The 20,584-nt window shown below is 27.3% G+C and overlaps 2 protein-coding genes across 2 annotated transcripts in view; one reads left to right on the top strand and one right to left on the bottom strand.

Annotated features, from left to right (window-relative positions):
• The first annotated feature begins 4,230 nt into the window (after positions 1 to 4,230).
• Positions 4,231 to 7,652, top strand: LOC134837272 (tubulin glycylase 3B-like). The gene is made up of 5 exons (XM_063852640.1): positions 4,231 to 5,213; positions 6,011 to 6,060; positions 6,615 to 6,789; positions 6,852 to 7,285; positions 7,486 to 7,652. Exons 1-5 carry the CDS (start codon positions 4,231 to 4,233, stop codon positions 7,587 to 7,589), a joined length of 1,746 nt encoding a protein of 581 aa, XP_063708710.1. The 3' UTR covers positions 7,590 to 7,652.
• A 5,077-nt stretch (positions 7,653 to 12,729) lies between these two features.
• LOC134838408 (zwei Ig domain protein zig-8) overlaps positions 12,730 to 20,584 on the bottom strand; it is a 36,453-nt gene continuing 28,598 nt past the window's right edge. The window contains exon 6 of the mRNA XM_063853933.1: positions 12,730 to 13,140. Within this exon, the coding sequence (XP_063710003.1) occupies positions 13,127 to 13,140 (14 nt within the window). The 3' untranslated portion in view covers positions 12,730 to 13,126. The remainder of the gene's footprint in view (positions 13,141 to 20,584) is intronic.

Here is a 20,584-nt window from a genome sequence, read left to right on the forward strand (position 1 = left end):
ATTTCAGAAAATTGGTTGACTTCGAATAAGATAAGTTATTTGAACAAAAACTAGACGTCTTCTCTCCTACGCCTTCAAAAGTTTTTGCATAAATTTTCATCATCATTTCATTACCTTCCAACTAGCAATTAAAAGTTTATCCAAAAAATTAACCCGAAACAATCTAATTACACTTCATGCTGTGCGTTTGTTCATGATGAGTTTACTGAATTTAAACGCAATTCATGGAAAAAATATAATAAAAGTGTCATTAACAACGATTCACGCGTTAATGAGTTGAAAACTGACCGTTATTGGAGACAACAAACCGGAATTATTGCCGACGATGCGTTACACGTTTTCTCGCTACGACGACGTCACGGATGGTATGCAATTAACATAAGATGATGAGTTGGCTCGAGGGATGACAAAAAAAAAAATAAAGAAGATTAATTATTTCGGCAAACCCCTTCACCCCTTAAAACATTGTAATAAAGGCAGGCAACGATCAACAAAAAATATTAAATTATGCTCCTTTGATCTTTTTTTGGATACCTACAGAATGAAAAAATTAAATTGCTCTTGTCAGTTAGTTCAGGGAACAGAAGCGACGAGAAAAATCGCAATATCATACAAGAAAATATAATTTAATAAACCAGAGTTTTTATTCTGTCATCCAAAAGCCATCGTATCACCATAGGCGACGATGACACTAAATGGAATTCAGAAAGCTTTTAGCCTGGCGCACATGATGATGCGAACGAGCACATATTGGACCGAGAGAGAGAGTGAGTATTTGTGTTATCGCACTAATAATACAATAATAATAAGTTGTTTATTTATTTCTGGTTTGCGTTTTGTGTCGTCTTGTCTTCGCAAAAATAGAACGAGACCGACAAATATTCCGCCGAACATGCCATAACTAACTTGGGGTATAACGCAAGAAGACCTAAACCAGCTAAAATATGTGAGACACGACGTTAGGAATATATCGCTATGGTAGAGGCAGAGACGTAACTATCAGAAGGGCAATTGATCGAGTAGAAATTTATCTAAAGTTCTCATCAAACTATCAGAAGAAAAATTTCATGAATTAAAGAACTTTTTCTTAAAATCTCATTTCATCAGGTAACCTTTTAAAAATTCTATTTGTATAAAAATCTTGAAAAATTTGATTTTTTAAGATTCTTGTTTAAATTTCATCATCATTTGAAACACATTTTTAAGGCGTTATCACCCCTGATTTTGCGTCAACTGATGTTTTGATGACCCCCTTTACATCGTCTATTTGGTTCATGTGTGAAAAGGCGACAACGAAGACGACGACGACAATGCGTGTAAATGTTATGAATGTCTGGTATGCGTTCGAAATAAATATTAACCGTCGCTCGTGTGCGTGGATCGAACGACCAAACAACGTGACGCGGTAATGATTACAATGTTAATTGACCTTTTATTACACGAAAAGCACTCAAACATGAATCAATTACAAAATAGGGATTAATAACGTGACGACATGTAATAAATCAGAAGGAATTACGTTCCTTCGCTCCCTTTTAACACCGAGCGAGAGTGAAAAAAAATACCCATCTAACAATATCAATTTGATGATATTTTATTAGCCTCACCTTTTTCCGTGTATCGAATTTTTTTTTTTTCGTTCAATATTGACGTTGTATTGATTCCCATGCGATATTGGAGATGAATAAAAGTCCCTTTTTATTAAAAAAAAAAAAAAAAAGAAAACTCAAACTCATACATTGCTCAGTCACATGCCGCCATAGGTAAGTGCCTTTCCACACTCTTGTTGATAAGTCATTGGATAAATAGAGAGAACGTGCCTTTTAAAAACACATATCTATCTACCTACCTCTCTACCATATATAGGTTTTCTATTTAGAAGCCTTATGAGGCAGAATATAAGCTAAATAAACATACACCGCATATGAGCAGGAGCAGCAAGAAGATAGATATTGTTTTCCCTCAAGAGATAATCCTTTTAGATAATCTTTTAAAATTAAGGTCTATTACAGGTTAACATACCAAAAACCTCTGAACGTATAGTATACGAAATTGCTTACATCACCAAGGTATCATCAATAGATAAGGGGCCGGGGGAATTCTTTGATTACATCATAAGACAATAGTGTGTAAGAAAGACGGAAAATTAAGGAGGCGGCACGATGATAAACTAATGTTCGATTGAAACTTGGAGCTCAACGGGGAATTAATGGAATGCACTGATGATTATTTGTGTTATCTTCAAATTTTCGCGAGTTTTTCTTTTAATATATTAATTTAGTTTTTTTTTAGGAGGACTGAGTTTTTGAACTTCATGAAACATGGTAAGTAAATTGATTTTTATTTTAACAGGTTTACTAACAGTTTTTTTTTTCAGATTTTCCATTCAAAATGAAACTTGGGAATTCTGGCTCTCTATGACTCTTGAAGAGTTCATATAAGTCAAGAGGCTTAATGCTTGTTTCACGTGCTATAAAATTTTTATTTACCTTTACATATCCTCTCAAAATGCATTTTCATCCCACAAAATTCATCTACTTAAAAAAACTTAAAAATAGGGTAAAAATTCACGCCATCCCTATTTAAATTGCGAGTGACAAAGAAATGCATTTTGTTATTTCAAGTGTAAACATTAAATTTCCCACCTAACTCATTGCTCGTGTTAATCCTTTTGTTTAAGGTAAATATACACACTCGTTCTCCCCATTTGTTATTATCGCATCTTGTGCTCGACGACAACGAGCATGATGATGATGATTATTTTTGTTGTTATCTCTTGTCGTTCTCGTGAAAAGACAAAAATAAGTACATTGGAATGCACGTAAAATATTTATAGCAACGAGAAGACGATAACAATAATAATTGGCAGACACCTTATCAACACAATGTGACTGCACCTTTTTCCCTCTATTTAAGGTATAACAAAAAGCAATGTCATACATACCGAGATCTGACGAGAATGATGATGTGTCTATAAAATTTTATAACTCTTAAAGAAATTTTCGTCGGATGATTTGCATTCATGTCACTTTTTCACACATATACTACATTTTGTCATGAACTTGTATCTGTCTCTCTCTCTTTTTTTTGGGTTTTTGGGAGAATCTCTGCAAAAATCTGTTTTTTCTACATTTTAGCATATTGAGATATGAAATTTTTGTGGTAAACCATATGTTTTAAGCCGTACTTTGTATGTTTGCTGGAGATTAGTTTTCAATATGACTATATAATGAATATATTGTGGGTTACTGATTTTAAGTGTCATGGCATTGTTAATTGATAATAATTGAGTAAAGGTACAGGCAACGCTCGCAATAAAAAAAATATTTAAATTTAATTTTAATAATATTTTTTTTTAAGTTTAAAAAAATTCAAAAATATTGACACAATTTAAAAGTTTTTTAAATAATTTAAAATTTTCTTTATTTTTTTTAGAGAATTTTTAAAAATGAAAATCCTTACCTTTCCATAGTTTTCCTCTTGAACATACGATGGAAAATTCGAAAAGAGCCAATTTTGTTAAGGAGAAGACCATTGAACTCCTTGTCAGATACGTCTTGAACCATATTTAATGCGATTTTCGTTCCTCGATTAAATTCTTTTGTACTTATGGACACGTCCTTAGCACCCTGCATATCCTAAGACTGTAAAAAAAGGATCAATCCTTTTTTGTTCTTTTTTTTATTACTCTCCCTTCATGCATCGACGTATGTTCCTCAACTCTCTTTCATTATTGAACAAATTACTTTACGATAAATATTTCTGGGTTTTCTCGAACGATCCTTTTCTCTCCATCCAATGAAAATTAAACGTTTGTGGTAATTCTCGACATAAAATGTAAGTAGGGTTTTGTTGTTAGATGGGCTCAAAAATTTCATTGAAACGCTTCGAACAAGATGAGGGGGGAAGGGAGGAGACGCCCTGTTATTGTTTTGATATTTACGATTATTATCTCGTCAAACGTTCACTTTGCTCGTTGTTTACTGTCTCGTATGTTGTTGCGTAGTGAAATTTATTTATATCTCGAGAATTCAAAATTAATTTAATGATATTGCCATAATCTACCTACCTCAGTTGTTGGTGACATTTCATCAGAGGCAATTACAAGTCCTTTGTGTGCAGATTAGACATCAAAAGCTGGGCTAAAACGGAATACTTTATAATTATTTGGATAAATTTTAATCGTATTCAAAGTGAATTAATCTCCATTTTACAATTAAATAACAAGTCATGACTCGTGCCATAGAGGAGAAAACCACGTTTATTGACAAACCGAGTAGTAATGAAGGCAACGAGACAAAGTGCGATAGAGATGCTGCCGAGCCATTGTACGATGCAAGTATCGAAAATCATCGTAACAGTTTGCAAATTCTCTCAACCAAATCCCCATTAGAGTCCATGTTGACAAGCAAATATGACAAATACGCCAATTTTGTGGCAGAGAAAATTACAAACCAAAAGATTTGCTTTGTGGATAATTACATGGAGCTGGAGACAATTAGAAACGCGCTCCGCAAACGGGGATTTATCGAGGCATGTAATCATCCGTGGCACTCAATTGTCCCGTTTCGTACGTTACTCGAAAAATCCGACACAAATAACGAGTACGAAAAGGCACTTTTGTCATTTTTGGTTGGCAAATATCCGCCGGATTACATGTTCATCACCCCCTCGTATGCCTACGACAAGTACGACCAGGTGCGCGTTTTGAGCATGTTAAAGTTCAAAAAAGTTGACGGCTTCAATTTTGGATTGAAAGACGGATTATGTCACATTGTTGATCGGATCAACTGGAATCTCGATAGGAATGCGCCGCGAATTAATTATCCACGCAGCTACGATTTGATCGATGGCAAGGAATTATTTGAATTTCACAAAGATTATCGTTTGACAATTGCGACGAGTATTGTGCTTTACATGAACGACCAAAAGGACATTCGGAAGTGTTTTTCGTCGAAACATGGTACCATCAAGTCGCGCGTGATTGATTTCGCCATGCATGGGGTTGATACGCGAATTAAGCAGGAAGAGGGTATCATTAGTCCGCGCACCGGATTGGATATTTTGGAAATTGTCTGGGGACAGATTTATCAGGCGTACGTTGATTTAATCAAGAACGGGAAAAAAATTAAAGTGGCGAAGGAGGACATTCCCGAATATGTGCACCGTATAAAATGTTTAGCGTACGAAATTTATCACTACTGGCCTTCGAGGTAGGTAGAAATGAACGTGAAAAAATGTGACAGGTCGTATGAAAAATATATGCAATTTACGTTATCTGTTTTTTAAAACGCATTTCAATGAAAAATTTACAAAAATTGTATTTTTGAAAGTAATGCAGTCTTAAAAGATTTAAAAATTAACAAAAAAAAAATTATAAAATTAAAAAATAAATTTTAATTCAAATTTCACATTTTCAAAAATTTAATTTTTTAATTAATTAAATTTAATAAGTAATTAATTCAATTTAATTAAATCAGATCTTAATTCAATAAAATTTTAATTTATTAATTTAATTTAATTTATTTTAGTTTTTAAATTAATTAAATTTTATTTTTTTTTTGTTCTTTTCACAATTTTTTCTTTTCACAGAATTTTCGACAGAAAAGTTCCTTTTACAATTTTTTAATTTTTTTTTTAAATTATAATTTTATTCTAATAATTAATTATTTTATTTTAATAATTAATTATTTTTTTTTCAATTAATTTATTTTTATAATTTTAAGTTTTTAATTTTTTTAAAATTTAAAAAATTAAAATTAATTTTTTTTTTAAATTTAAAAGTTAATTTTAAATTTTTTTTTTTTTAAATATGAAACCTAGTAAAACATTAAAATATTTATTAAATTAAATATTATTAAAATATTTAAAAAATTATAATTAATATAAAATTAACTAATTGAAAATTTATTTTTAAAAATAAATAAAATACGCTTCTGTTAATTTCACAAAAACTTTTTAAAAAATTTAATATTTATATATATATTTTTTGTTGTTGTTTTATTTTTAGGAAATATGATGGTTATTTTAATGTTTGGCTGTTGAAACCCGCATGGACAGGTACATATGCGCTTTTATTTTTTTATTTACAGTATAAATTAGGATGATTCCACTCTCACTCCGGATACCTCTCGAAAATTTCGAAAAAAATTTTTAAGCAAATATTTGTTTCAATATGATTGATGATGATAGACGAAAAAAAAATTAAATCTCCGGGATCAGTTTCACCTTTGCAAAACAGTCTTTTGTCCCCTTTTATCCAAAATTTGTACGTGTTTTCTTTAAAAAAAAATGAAGGAAACGTTTACTGCAAAATGGAACGTCTTGTATTTTTTATTTATTTATTTATCATCTTTTTTAAAGAAATTCTGAGCAATTTTCTCAAGTCTCTTGTGGATTGACGCGTTTCTATTTTTCTTTATTTTTTTCATTATTTTTTAACAAATTCAAAAGAATTCTTTAGCAAAGTAACTGATTATTCAAAGAAAGACGATTTTTTTTTTTATCTCAACACAAAGAGATTTTTTTTTGCTCATTCAGTTTCATGCCATTCAAGTTGTTGTCTTGGAATGTTTTTCATTCTCATTTTAAATTAAATTTCGATTTCTTGTCAGGTCAAGGGCACGGTATCATTTTGTCGGACAATGAGGAGGACATTTTGGAAAAAGTGAAGCGCCAAAAGACAAAGTACGTCGTTCAGAAGTATGTCGAGTGCCCGATGCTCGTGCACGACACAAAATTTGATTTGCGTCAGTATTTCCTCATCATGATTGATGACACACATTTGAGGTACGTCGCCCTTGTTTTTTGGCATTTTGTTTGTTTAAAATTTTGTGTTTTGTCGTGTACAGATGTTTCAGTCACTGGATCTGCAGCGTAAAATTCGCAAGCGAAAAATACAATTTGACGGACTTTTCCGAACGGATCCACATTACAAACTCGTGCGTGCAGCAGAAACTCCGGAATAAGGGAACAGTCGACGTGGATTTGCCAATTTTGTGGTCCATCGATCAATTGGTAGAGTATTGGGGCACGATAGGGCATCCGAATGTGTGGCAAAACCAAATTTATCCCGTCATTAAGAACGTTATTGTGTCAATTGTGGAAGCGAGTATCGATAGTATTGACTTGAAACCGGGTCGTTTTGAGCTTTTTGGCAACGATTGGATCATTACGAACGATTTTAAGCCGTATTTGTTGGAAGTGAATCGATGCCCGGGACTCGGTTACTACAATCCCGTGTCGAAAATCGTTTGCGGTACCGTTATGGAGGACCTTATTAAAGGTAAAACGTGTGTAATTATTGCTCGAACATCAATTAACAAACATTCCTCTGCATTGTCAATTTGATGAAAATCATTAAAATGTACATGACTCGACCCTCTTTCATTCCGCAATACTTCTCATCATCATCATCATGATCGTTATTATTATTATAGTGCTTAATGGTTTATAAATTTTAATTGTTATGACATCAATTTGCAGTTACCGTTGACTATTATCAGGACAAAAAGGCAGACACGGGCGGCTTTGAGCTCGTATACGAAATTCCAATTGCCGATCGACTCGCATCTCAATCTGGAAGCTAAAATAAAGTTGTGATTATTAGAATTAAGTCAAAAAAAAATATTTTTATAAGCAAATAAATTTAGTTGATCCAAAAAATACTCACATTACGCAATCAAAAAACTTTCTTCAACTCACAAAGACAATTAATTTGATGAGATCAGAAGTTGCGAAATACGTGGAAACGCGCGGAAAAGGAAACCCAACACGAGTAATTTGCAGAAAAGCAAAATCCGTAATTGATTTAACTCGCAACGATTCGACTTTTGCATGAATTCGCACACATGTCGATAGATATTTCATTGAAATCCGCAGCGCATAATTATACAAAAGCAGTTAAATTAGATTGGAGGTGACATGATGTAAGTATCAGTAAGAAAGTTTTTACCGAGAAATAAATTACTTTGTAAGCTGTTTTTCGCGAATTTTATGTTGTTTTTTTGAAACCTATTAAAAGTGTTACGCGTGGTTCGTTACGTTATTCTTTAAAATTAGATTTTCGATTCGATGGAAATTCTTGAGATTTTTGTTTATTCTTGTTATCAACGCCTACTTGAATGATGGAAAATTCATATTAGGCATGGAGTTTGGAATTTGTTTTTTGAATCAACTGAAAAGTAAAATAAATGGAATTAGATGAACAAATTGCATGTTTATTTTTAAAATTAAAGCAAAAATGTTAGAAAAATAATTAATTTTATTTTTTTATGTCTTATTTTTATTTTTAATTTATTCTATTTTATTTATTAATTGTATTTTATTTTTATTTTTTTTTTAAACAAAAATTAGTCAAATATTTTCTTGGACATTAAACAAACGAAACGAAAGTAATTTCTTTGTAATAATTTTTTAAAGATACTTTTTAAATTTAATTAATTATTTCATTTTATTAAATTAATTTATTGGTAAATAATTAAAAATAAATTAAATTAAAATTAAAAAAAAAATACGAATCATACAAACAAAATTTTCTTTTTTTCTTCATTTTTATTTATTTTTTCGGATTTTTTTTTATTTTAAGCAAAATTTATTTTATTTAAATAAATTAATTATTTTATTTAATTAAATTAATTAATTTATTACTTCAATAAAATTCCCAAAAAATAATATTACAAACAAAATTTATTATTTTTATTTATTTATTTTTTCTTGAATTTTTAAGATTTTTTTATGTTAAAATAAATTTTATTAATTTTAATTTTTTATTTATAAAAATATTCTGACATGTAAGCCAAGATATTTTTTTCATGAGTTTTTCTTTGACAGAGTTAAGACTTTTTTTTTGTAAAGTATATAAAATTGAGACAAAAAAAAATCAAAAATTTCCTTTTTCAGAAAAGTTTTTAAAAAATATTTTTTTCTTCATAAAATAATTTTTTTTTTATTTTACAGATTTTTTTAAATTAAATTTATTTAATTTAACTAATTATTTATTTTTTTTACCTTTAAAATTATTTCAGTTGAATACAAAAAAAATGAAAAATTATGGCATGAAAAATATTTTTTAAAGGCGTTTTTTTCCATAAATATTCCTTTGACAGAATTAATATTACTCAAAAGACTTTTTTTTAATAAGTTTTAAAATTGAGATCAAAATTTTCCATTGAAACTTGAGATATGTCTGCGAATTTGTTTCATACATTTTCTCAAAAGATTTCCCGCAAGATCACGTTTAACGTAATTTCAAAAAAATACCAAGAAAAACAAACTTTTTGTCATATTACACGCGTAAGCCCTCCTTTACATCGCAAAAAGGACACTTGTAAACATGCCTCGTGCAAGAAAAAAAATGAAGAAAAGGTAAATGAACACGTCCCGGCGTTCTGCAAATACTTTAATGCCTTATTTTCAGGTAAACGAGTGTCCTTTGATTTTCCTTTGAACCTCATTAATTTCTTTATTTTCGCACAAAAGGCTCTCTTTTATTATACATTTAAGTTTTCTGTTTACTTTTCATATTTTTTTTTATTTAAAACTTACCATCGTCACATTTTTCTTCATCTTCTTCTTCTGCTTCCTTTTGAACAAGAATCCCATTCTCCTCTTTCTTTCTGTAACGAACATTAATCACATCACATAACAGGCCACTCACAGGCAAATGACGAAGAGCCAACGGACGTAGAAAAACTTTTTTATGCAAAATAATGTTATACAACGAGGAAAACACGTAAAAGTCCCTTCAATCGAGACACACTTAATTCGTTCGACGTGCTCAATGAACAGTTTAAAATTCAAACCCATGTTAACAAACACACACAGAGAGACGAGCCACGTAATTACAACTAAAAGAAAAACAAAATAAACGAACTATGTAGCATAAAATTCGTTTTTGGTGCCTTGCTTTGCTTAATTTTACACTTGATGCCGAGAGAGGAGGAACGAGAAGCTATTCATGGCGTTGTGACATCTTGTCGTGCGTTAATGAATTAAATACTCTTCAAAAGTCAAAAGAAAATCCATTCTGACCGTAAAATTTTATTTTTTACATGTTGGTTACACAATTTACTGAATTTTTGAAAGGATTTTCGAAAAGAGAGACTGAAAAAAGGTCAACCAAACATTTTTTTGTGGGTACGTGTGTGTTCTATTTTTCGTTGCATATTGATTAGTATTCCTCCATTTATTATTTTTATTATTACTTTTTTGTATGGACTCGTATTATTTACTTGCCTTTCAGCTCCTTTCTTTTCAATCCTTCACCATATTTTATTTTTAGGAAATTTCAACGAGAAAAAATGTTTCATTATTTTTTTTTAATATTAAAAATATTGAATATAATTAAATGAAAAAAAAAATAATTTTAATTCAACTCAATTAAAAAAAAATTAATATTTTTTTTTATTATTTTATAATATTTTTCAATTATTTTTTAAATAAATTTAAATCAAATGAAAAATAACAAATTTATTTTTATTAAATTTTACTTAATGAAATTATTTATAAAAAAAGCTTAACTAAATAAATTATTATTTTTTTTTTTTATTAAATTTTTCAAATTAAAAAAAATGTAAGAAAAATATTTGAAGCACATAATAAATTTTATTTAAATCAAAAATAATTTTAAAAAATTAAATTAATTTTTCCAGTTTATTTTATCAAGTAAAAATATGAAAAGTAGAGCAAAACTTGACATAAACTTAATTTATTTTGATTTTTTTAATCTTTTTTCAACAAGAAAAATTTTCCATCATTGCTTCCGCCTCATAAAGAAAGCAGAGGAAAATATGAAAAAAAATACGTACCTCACATAAATCGCTTTAGGCCAATAAAAGACAGATGAACTGCGATGAATGAATGAAAGGGGTGAACGTTGAATACAGAATCTCATTACAACATTTTTTTTTTGTTCAGAATTAAAAAGGATATATTTCTCGTATTTTTTTCTTCTTCGTCCCTTTTCCTTGTACAGAGCTTAATAAATTTAACAGTAATATAAATTTTTCCCCTTTGTTTTATTTTGTTTTTAATGCATACGAAGGATATAATAAATAAATAAATAATAAAAAGTATATTAATAAAATTTATGAGATAAAAATAGACAACAATGGACAAATAATGCAGATTATTATATATGAGGGTTAGGTAAGTAAAAAATAAAATTTTTAATGTTTTTCAATAATAAATGATAAAATAATGGCATGAAACAAACCTAGATAATTCCTATATTTTATTGCGAAAATATTTGCATATAAATAAAATTTGAATCAATAGAATGAATGAGCAATAATATCTTTTAAAATACTTGAATTCGAATTCAAAACGGGTCAAATGAAAACAATAATAATTAAATATTGCACAATAAAAAAAAAGTTTTTTATATATAAATTCATTATTTTTTTTTCTAACTATCTGTAATAAATTTTATAGTAATAATAATAATAAAATTTTTTAATAGAAAATTTATTTTTTATATTTTTTTTAAACCTAAGTAATCATAATAATAATCATAAATATACTCTTTAATAGTCACAGTATTTCTTCAGTTCCCTAGAATGAATTGATTTACTCTCGCGCGCGCAGATTTCAATTTAATTTAATAATTTTTTTTTCTTAAGTAACAATTTATTTAATTTTTTTATTTCATTACCTAATTTACTTTATATTATATTTTTTTTATATATATATCTTATAAGATGATTTTCCCATCTCCCATTTTTTTCTTGTTCTTTTTTATTATGTACACAGTTACTATTCTCATTATGGCTTCTAGAATGTTTGTAGTAGTCGGCGTTATCAACACACCACTCCACTCTCATTTTCATCATTTTTTAATTTAATTATTATTATTACGACGTTCATCTTGCTGCGTGCCGGATTCAGTTCCTTTTTTAATTTAATAAAAAAAGCAGTAGTAAATTTATGTTGTGTTTCTCGTATTTTTTATATGGAAAAATTATTAAAAAAAAATATTTTTTTAAAATATGCTTTTTATTAAAAAGCGACCTAAAAAGTAAAAAATAAAAGAAAATTTTTTAAAATTTAAACATAAGAAAAATTTTTCTATTTAACATCTTTTTTTTATTTTGGACTTTTTTTAAATTTTTTATGAAGTTTTTCGAAGCTTTTATAAATTTTTCAAACAAAGTTTTGTCCCAATGCACATTCTAAATTTTCCCCCAATGCACATTTTAAGATTTTGCCCCAATTCACATTCTGAAACTTTGACCCAATGCACATTCTAAAATATTTCCCCCAATACACTTTCTGAAATGTTGCCCCAATGCACATTTTAAAATTTTGTCCCAATTCACAATCCAAAAATTCTCCCTAATGCACATTCTGAAACTTTGACCCAATTCATAATCTTAAACTTTGCCCCAATGCAAATTTTAAAATTTTGTCCCAATGCACATTTTGAAACTTTGACCCAATTCGCATTTTAAAATTTTGTCCCAATGCACATTCTAAAATTTTTCCCAATGTCAGAATTACAGAAAAAATTAAATTTCAATAAAAAAGCATATAAAAAAAAGTTTTTTTTTCTTTTAAGACATCTTGTAATAGTATTAAATATCTTTAATTCAAGTGTAGGTACTTTTTACGTTTCTTCCTTGTTTTGTTGTCATGATTTGCGATTCACATTCTTCTTCGTAATTATCATAATTGTCAGAATTTTTGTTATTGCAGCTTTCGTAATGACAGAAAAAATACTGTTGTCGAGAAGAGAAACTTGATAATTGGCGGAGTTGTGGAATGGTGCCCGATGCCAATGATGATATAATTCATTATTTCTATTATTATACGGAAATTTATCTAATATAACAACTAGGTAGTCATCATTATTATCATGGTGGTTTTTATAATTATAAATACTTTTTACTTTGTAACTTTTAACATTAATTTCTGATGTATTTATTTTCGTATGTACAATTTGGTGCCGCGGAAAGCTGAATCATCAGCGATACCAAAACAATTGCGATAATTGTCCAAATAAAAGGGACACGACAATTGTGGACGTTAATTGGGTAAAATAGAAAAGTGGACTTAAACTACTGTAAATTGCTTGGTGTGATGCTAAGCTAGCGCTACCTCCTCCGTAAATCACAGAGCTCCTTGGTGGTCAGTCTTTGTCGTCTGAAACGAGAGAAAAATAAAATAAAAATTAATTATCTGGCGTATTCATAAAAACTCCATTTGGGGAATTGAATTGAATGGAATCCAATCGAGAAAAAAAATACAAAAAAGGCAATCAACTGATTAATTCACTTATTGATCAACTCTCTCGAAACGTTCGTCCTTCATTATTAAATATCATATCACAAATCAATGTTCAGCCATTTTATTATTTAGCACAGAGAGAACACAAAAACTTAGTCAACTTACATAAACCACACAGGACAACTTTTTACCTGACTCATAAATGTTTGCGGTTGATTTATTATTAGTTTCTCCCATTCAACGAAAGACCTGACATTCTTCAAGTAAATTAAGAAACTTTTCATTATAGCTGAATATTTTCTTCAACATTTCCATTATGTGGCTTTTAAACTTTTTTTCTTCCCTTTTCATCTTCGTTTTTGTTTCATCATCGTGATGTAATTTAATATTGGTAGAATAAGTTTCTTGTTGTCCTAGGCGACAACTGACTTTTTTTTGTTGTATTTTGTGTGTCACAGCAAAATGTCTTAATAATAATAAATAATAAAGTTTTTCTCCGTTTTCCTTCAAAAGTGTTTTATTTATTATATTATTTCGAGTGAAAAGGAAGGATTTCTGCTTTGTTGTATCAAATTGGGAGTTTCTGAGGTGAATAATTTGCTTTTATTAATGAAAATATTTTTGAGTGACATTTGGATGATTTTTGGGAAAATGGGCAAAAAGAATTTCAAAGAAAATTAAATTTTTGAATATAAAAGGAATAAAGTCAAATGTTCTAGAAGTCAATAAAAAAAGAATTCAAATAAATTAATTATTTTTTTTTTAAATATAAAAAAATTCAAATTTGATTTTTTTTTTGACAAATTGACAGGTTGAACAGGTTTGAACATGATTTTTTTCGAATTTAATTTTTTTTATTTTTTTAAATGAAAATGTTTATAAATTATTAAAAGTAAAAACAACTGTCAATTCACATCTTTTAATAAAAAAAATAATTAATTGTAAAATAATTTCCTACATACTAAAAAATTATTTTTTTAAAAATTAATTATTAAAATAAAATAAAATAAATAAAATTACAAAAAAAACTAATTTGACTAAAAATTTTCTAAAACTAAAAGAAATAAATTTGGTAATTAAATAAATTTAAAATTTATTTTTTTTTTTTCACTTAATTATTTATTAACGAAAATAATTTTAATAAAGTCTAAATAAAGTTTAAAAATAAATTTAAACAAATATTTTCTAAAACTAAATTAAATAAAATTTTAAATTATTATTTAAAAAAAAATAAATAAATTAATTTATTAAATTATTTTTATTTATTTATTTTTATTATGAAAAAAAAATTAATTTTAATTTAATTTCAATTAAAGTTATTTGTTCAACTCTTCGAAAAATAAAAAAAAAATAAAATTGAAAAAAATTAATAAATTAATTAAAATTAATTTTAAAAAATTTAATTAAAATTAATTAATAAATTAAATTAATAATTAATAAATTTAAATAAAAAATAAATTTAAATAAATATTTTCTAAAAAAAATAGGTATAAATAAAATTTTAAATAATTTAGAAAATAAATAAATAATTTAATACGTAATTTTATTAAATTATTTTTTATATAAAAAATTAAATAAAAAATTCTAATAATTTTTTTTTCAAATAAAATAAATTATTAAATTATAAAAAATAAATTAGTGAATAAAAAAAAAATTTTTTTTTTAAATATTTTAGTAAAGAAAAGATATCTTAAAAAATAAAAAAAATATATTGAACTTGTATGTTATTTATTTATCAAAAAAATTAGTAACTTTGAAAAAGTTTATTAAAAACACTTTAAATTTAATAAACACTTCATCTAACACATCAGAAGTTAAAATTTATCTAAAAGCTCTTACAGGCAAATTGGACTAATTTCCTCATAAATGTCGAGAAGACTTTATGAATTTCTACTGCACAAGACAAAAATCACAAGCAAACATGTCATCCTGGGAAATACACAAAACAAGTAAAAACAACATAACATCTAAAACAAACTTATAAACAAAAGTCATATTGGAACTAAACAACAAAATTTATTTAGGTATTACGTCTCTCTTTCTCTCTGTTTCATCTCACAAACAAGAAATAGTTTTTCTTCTTTCTGCTCCAAATAAATAAAGCACAAAGACAAATAATACAGGGAAAAACTTTATTTACTTTTTGATTTTGTTTGCACAAGAACATCTTACAATGTCTGACTTTTCCTTGTTGTATTTCTTGGCTAATGGACATCCAATGACATTTGTTAATTACTGGCACGACACACGAAACACGCGTCGCGATATAATTTTTGAAGTGTGAAAATTTATTGCATTATCTGCGCCATTAAATAAGAGATAACATCAAATGGAATCAATAACGACCCACTTTTCGTTCGTGCCCTGACAGCTTTATCTAATTCTCTTTTCGCATAAATAGTAATTATTGTGCAGATGGACAACAAAAGGACATTTCTCTCAATCAGGAAATAAATTATGATGAAAAGTCGGAGTGACGTGATGGAAAATCATGACGAATGATGAGAAAATACGAAAGAGGATTTTTCCATGAACTGTCAATATTAACATTTTGATTGAGTTTGTACAAGTCAATTAAAGGTGTGTCAGCAAAATACGTCGTCATGCCAACGAATGATAATGCATTTTAATTTTGAACAAGGAATCTATTGAGAATTTGACCTAATTTCATGCGGAACATGAAAAAAAATTAAAATTCCATTCAGTTCGATAATTTCGCCGCAATAATTCATAGTTATTTATATCGAAAATCTCTTAAACATGATTAACTACAAGCGATCCATTCAATTTTCACTTTTTCCCATTGTACGCCGCGACACGTACCCGGGCACACTAATCCCTCCGCATAATAAATATAACGACTGTGTATAAATTTTTGAACAATGCAATCACATTAATTTGAATTTAAACGCAATATGAAACGCCAGCGAAGATAACTTTTTGAAATTGTGAGAAAATTGAGTGTAAAATTGCATGATTTTGAATAAGTATGCGATGCCACAGTCGGCAATACATTCAAATTGCATATCAAGTCATTTTGTTCATTGTTTTAATGTCAGAGAAGCGAAAGAGAGACGTATTGTAGCAACGTCGAAAAAAAAAGTCATATGCATAATGTATTCAATGAACGAGAGGGAGACGAGACACATGCAAAAAACGAGCGGAAATGTTATTTCATGGTGCACTGATGACTTTGTTAGGAAGTCGAATAAATTATAAATTGATGATATAAACGTATGGCAGTAGCTTTTCTTTCCTTGCCACTCTTTTTTTTTTGTTTTTTGGCACAACAATAAAAATTGAAATGGAACAAAGTGAAAACAAAACAAAAGAAATCTTTTTAGCATTTTCAAATCAGCAATTGTGGAGAATTTTTGTTTCGAAAATAAGTTTTTTTAAGATAATTTGTTGAATATTGTTGAGTTTTTTTTTTTTTTTGAAAATAATTTTTAAAAAACAGAAATCTGTACGGAAAATTTTTAAACCTTTATTTTTTTAATTTTTTAAAAAAACAATTATTTGTAAATTTGCGACATGTTAAAAAAATTACGAAAATTTAACAATTTTTTATGTTAATTATTTTCGATAATTTTAAGAGATTTTTGAAAAATTAGAATAATTTTTTTAATGTTCAAAAAATAAAATACTTTAAATTTTTTTGACAATTTTTTTTAAGTTTTCAGGAATTTTCGAAAAAATTTCAAATTTACAAAAAAAAAATTTAAGCCGAATACTTAATTTTTTTGAATTACTGAAAAATAGTTTTTATATAATTTTAACAAAATACGAAAAATTTAACAAACTTTTCTTTTAATTATTTTTGAAAATTCAAAAGTTCTTCGAAAAAATTTTAAATAATTTTGATATCCTCGAAAAATGTTTTAGAATTAATATAGAATGTGTGAAAAACTTCAAAAAATTTGAAGTACATTTCGAAAAATTTCAAATTTAAAGGAATATACGAAAAATATTTTCGTTAAATTAAAAATTTTCGAAATTAAATTAAAATTTTCGAAATAAAATTCAAATTTTCGAAATAAAATTCAAATTTTCGAAATAAAATTAAAATTTTCGTAAGAATATTCAAATTTTTGAAAAAAAAATTTCAAAAAAAACTTAAGCCGAATTCATATATTTTAAAAATTTAAGTCATATTTTTTTAATATTAAGTAAAATTTTTTTTCTTAATTCTTAAAAAAATTTTGAAACACGAAAATAAATATTTATATTTCGAAATTTTTATAAAACTTCGAAGATTCAAAATATAAAAAAAACTTAACCCGAATACTTTAAATATTTTTTTGAAGACTAAAATTAATTTTTTTAAGAACATTATTCATACGAAAATTTATTTTTTTTTTTTCGAAATATTTATTGAAAGTTCGAATATTTTTTTTCGAAATTTCCACAAAGCATCAAGAAAATTGAATTTTTAATTTATTTTCGAACAAAAAATTTTTTTTCCATAATTTAGAAGTTCAAAACATGAATTTCTCACATTTAACCATATTAAAGTTCACAAGACACACCAACGATGGAGCAAATGAATGCAATGCCAACAAAAATAAAACTCTGCAAACGACATACCTACGAAAAATGCACACACAGAATGAGAGATGAAAATAAAACAATAACAGCATTTATTTCATTTTCTCCTTTATTTAATTTTCTCTGGCAACAACTTTTTTGTCGTCATCATCACAATTATCGTGTCCTTGTGTGCATGTGCTTTACGTGTAACTATGTCATCAGCATGTAACCCAATAAATAAAGTATGTCGTTAAATTTTTTTTTCGTGTTACCTAATTTCATTTTACACGATTGTGTTGACTCGAGAATATTCTAACGTGATGACAACGAAAACGACGACGACGACGAGGTAATTCACTTACTTATGTAATACTCTTCTCATCTCACATTTATTCACTCCTTCACTCATTCATCATCATGTCCTCTTAAAGTTACATTATATACTCGTCAAGCACGCTTTAGCAACTAACTTCAATTATTTTATCATTATAAGTTTGAATGGATTGTTCAAATAGTAGTGTCTCATCCTTTTTCAGAGGTTTTTCATCGTTTTCTGTCTCCGTGACTGATGATTCTTCATTCGACGTTTCTTCTGTGCCATCAATGGGAGCGGATTCCAGCTCTTTTTCGTAAATAATTTCAAAAAGTCCCGTGGAAGCATTTTCATCATTGACCCGATCTACCGTTACTCGAATCGTGTCTTCGAGGATTTTGCCACAAACTGTTAAGGAAACTGATGAAAAATGAAAAAATATTATTTTTGGTAGTAAAATACCAGACAACTCCACGTCACAGACAAATTACAGACACATAATTGGATGATAGGCTGTTTTCGATAATTAAAACTTTTAATTGTCTGAAAATGTTTCTCCTTCGCTTTAAGTGGTTTCCAAATTACTTTTCGACTGATTAGCAGCTAATTGGTTGTTAATGCGAAAAAACTCACCAGACGTCTCCATTATCTCTTATCTACCGAAAAAAATCTTTCCTTGAAAAGGTCAAGGGAGTGATTTTCAGTCAGTGTTCTTTTTTTGCGCGCCATCCCATGAGAAATATTTTCTCGTTATCTAGAATCTCGAGCGAATGTGTGTGTGTGAGAAAAGAACAAGCACAACATGATAATAATCGGCAGTTGGTCGCAATATCGACAGCCACAATAAAACATTCATATGCCAATAAATTTGCCTTACCGTCAGAGTAATATCCCATTCCTGGCAAAACAAATATTTACAACGCAGCGACATGCGAGATAAGAGAAAAGAAACGAAAAAAAAGAATGATTTGTAAAAAAAAGAGAGCAGTTTTATGATGAAAACGTAATACCTGGAGGACGTTGTATTTCCAATAAAAACACGTTAAAATCATCCGCTGTCACAATCCAATCGCATCCGAATAACTCAAATCTAAACGTGTTGTCATCACGAACGAAGAGAAAAAAAATCGGTAAAAAGGATGATTGAAATAACATTATATCATAATTGAATCGATCCCGGTGAATACATCATGAATGATGATGTTCGAGTTTTTTTATTTAGGTAAGTACAAGTTTGGAAAATGTTTCATATTATTTTTAGATTTTTTAATTAATAAAGTTTCAGAAAAAAATTTTTTTTTTAAATTTAAATAAAAAAAAAATAATTTATACCTCAGCAAAAGAGGTTTTTTTAATTGAAGAATAAACAAAAAAAAATTAATAAAATAATTAAATTTAATTAATTAAATTTAATTAATTAAATTAAATTAATTAAATAATTAATTTATATTTAAAATAAATTATTAAAAAAAATTTTGAATTTTCGATTTAATTTTGGAGAAGTAGTTTTTTAATAATTAAGTCTAATTAAAGAGTTTTTAAGATGAAAATTAATTAAAATATTTAAATTAATTAAATTAAATTATTTTTAAAAATATTTTAAAAAAAAAAAACAAAAATAACAGTTAAAGTAACGTTACAATTTTGAAAAAATAAAAAAAATTAATTTCGACTTTATAAAAATTTAAAAAAGTAAAAATAACAGTTTTTTACGTAACTTTTACAATTTTGAAAAAATTAATTAAGATGTAATTTTCATTTGAATTTTTAGACAATTTTAAAGAAAAATATCAACAATTTTTTAACAGAAATAATTAATTTTTCTACATAATCTCAAATAAAAGACATTTAAATTTGACTTAAAATAAGTTTAAAAAAAATTTAATTTACAAAATTTTTCAAATTCTTTTAAAAAAATATTTTTTTTCTAAAAATTTCGTTAAGAAAGTTCTCAAAGTCAAAAAATAATGATTTGCTTTGACTTATTTTTGAAAGTCTTTAGAGTTAATTTTTTTTACAAAATTAAAGTTCAAATAAAATTTTTTTGCAGCTTTTCTTAAATTTTCATAATTTTTTGGTTAATTTTTGAATTTTTTGAAAGTTTTTATCAATTTTAAGCCTCAAAAATCCAAAAATGATATTTTTTCTCGATTTTTTCTCTTTTGAGATTTTCGAAAAAAATAATTTTTCATGAAATATGAAACATTTTTCAAAATCACACTTGCCTAATACGTTCATACCTGCCATATTTTTTGTCAATATTATCGCAGGTAGCGCGCGCAATAGCTGCAAGCGACTTTTTCATCGACGGATAGATGCGTTCGTGCCATACGCTCTCCATATTGCGACTCTTTAAATGGCAAATAAATTGATCGTGGCTCCACATGCGATGGAAGGGTATGCGACTGTCTCGCGGGGTTTGTTGTAGATACTTTTGCTGTACCGCCGCATTGGTAATGTGAATTATCTCCTCCAAATTATCCAACGTAAACTCGGCAGATGCAAATTTAATACTTG

Source organism: Culicoides brevitarsis, chromosome 1, assembly GCF_036172545.1.
Source record: "Culicoides brevitarsis isolate CSIRO-B50_1 chromosome 1, AGI_CSIRO_Cbre_v1, whole genome shotgun sequence".
Lineage (NCBI taxonomy): Eukaryota > Metazoa > Arthropoda > Insecta > Diptera > Ceratopogonidae > Culicoides > Culicoides brevitarsis.

Coding starts and splice junctions, on each gene's coding strand:
- LOC134837272 (XM_063852640.1), top strand. CDS start 4,231: ATGACTCGTGCCATAGAGGAGAAAACCACGTTTATTGACAAACCGAGT. Junction 5,214..6,010: donor TATCACTACTGGCCTTCGAG/GTAGGTAGAAAT, acceptor TTTTATTTTTAG/GAAATATGATGGTTATTTTA. Junction 6,061..6,614: donor GTTGAAACCCGCATGGACAG/GTACATATGCGC, acceptor ATTTCTTGTCAG/GTCAAGGGCACGGTATCATT.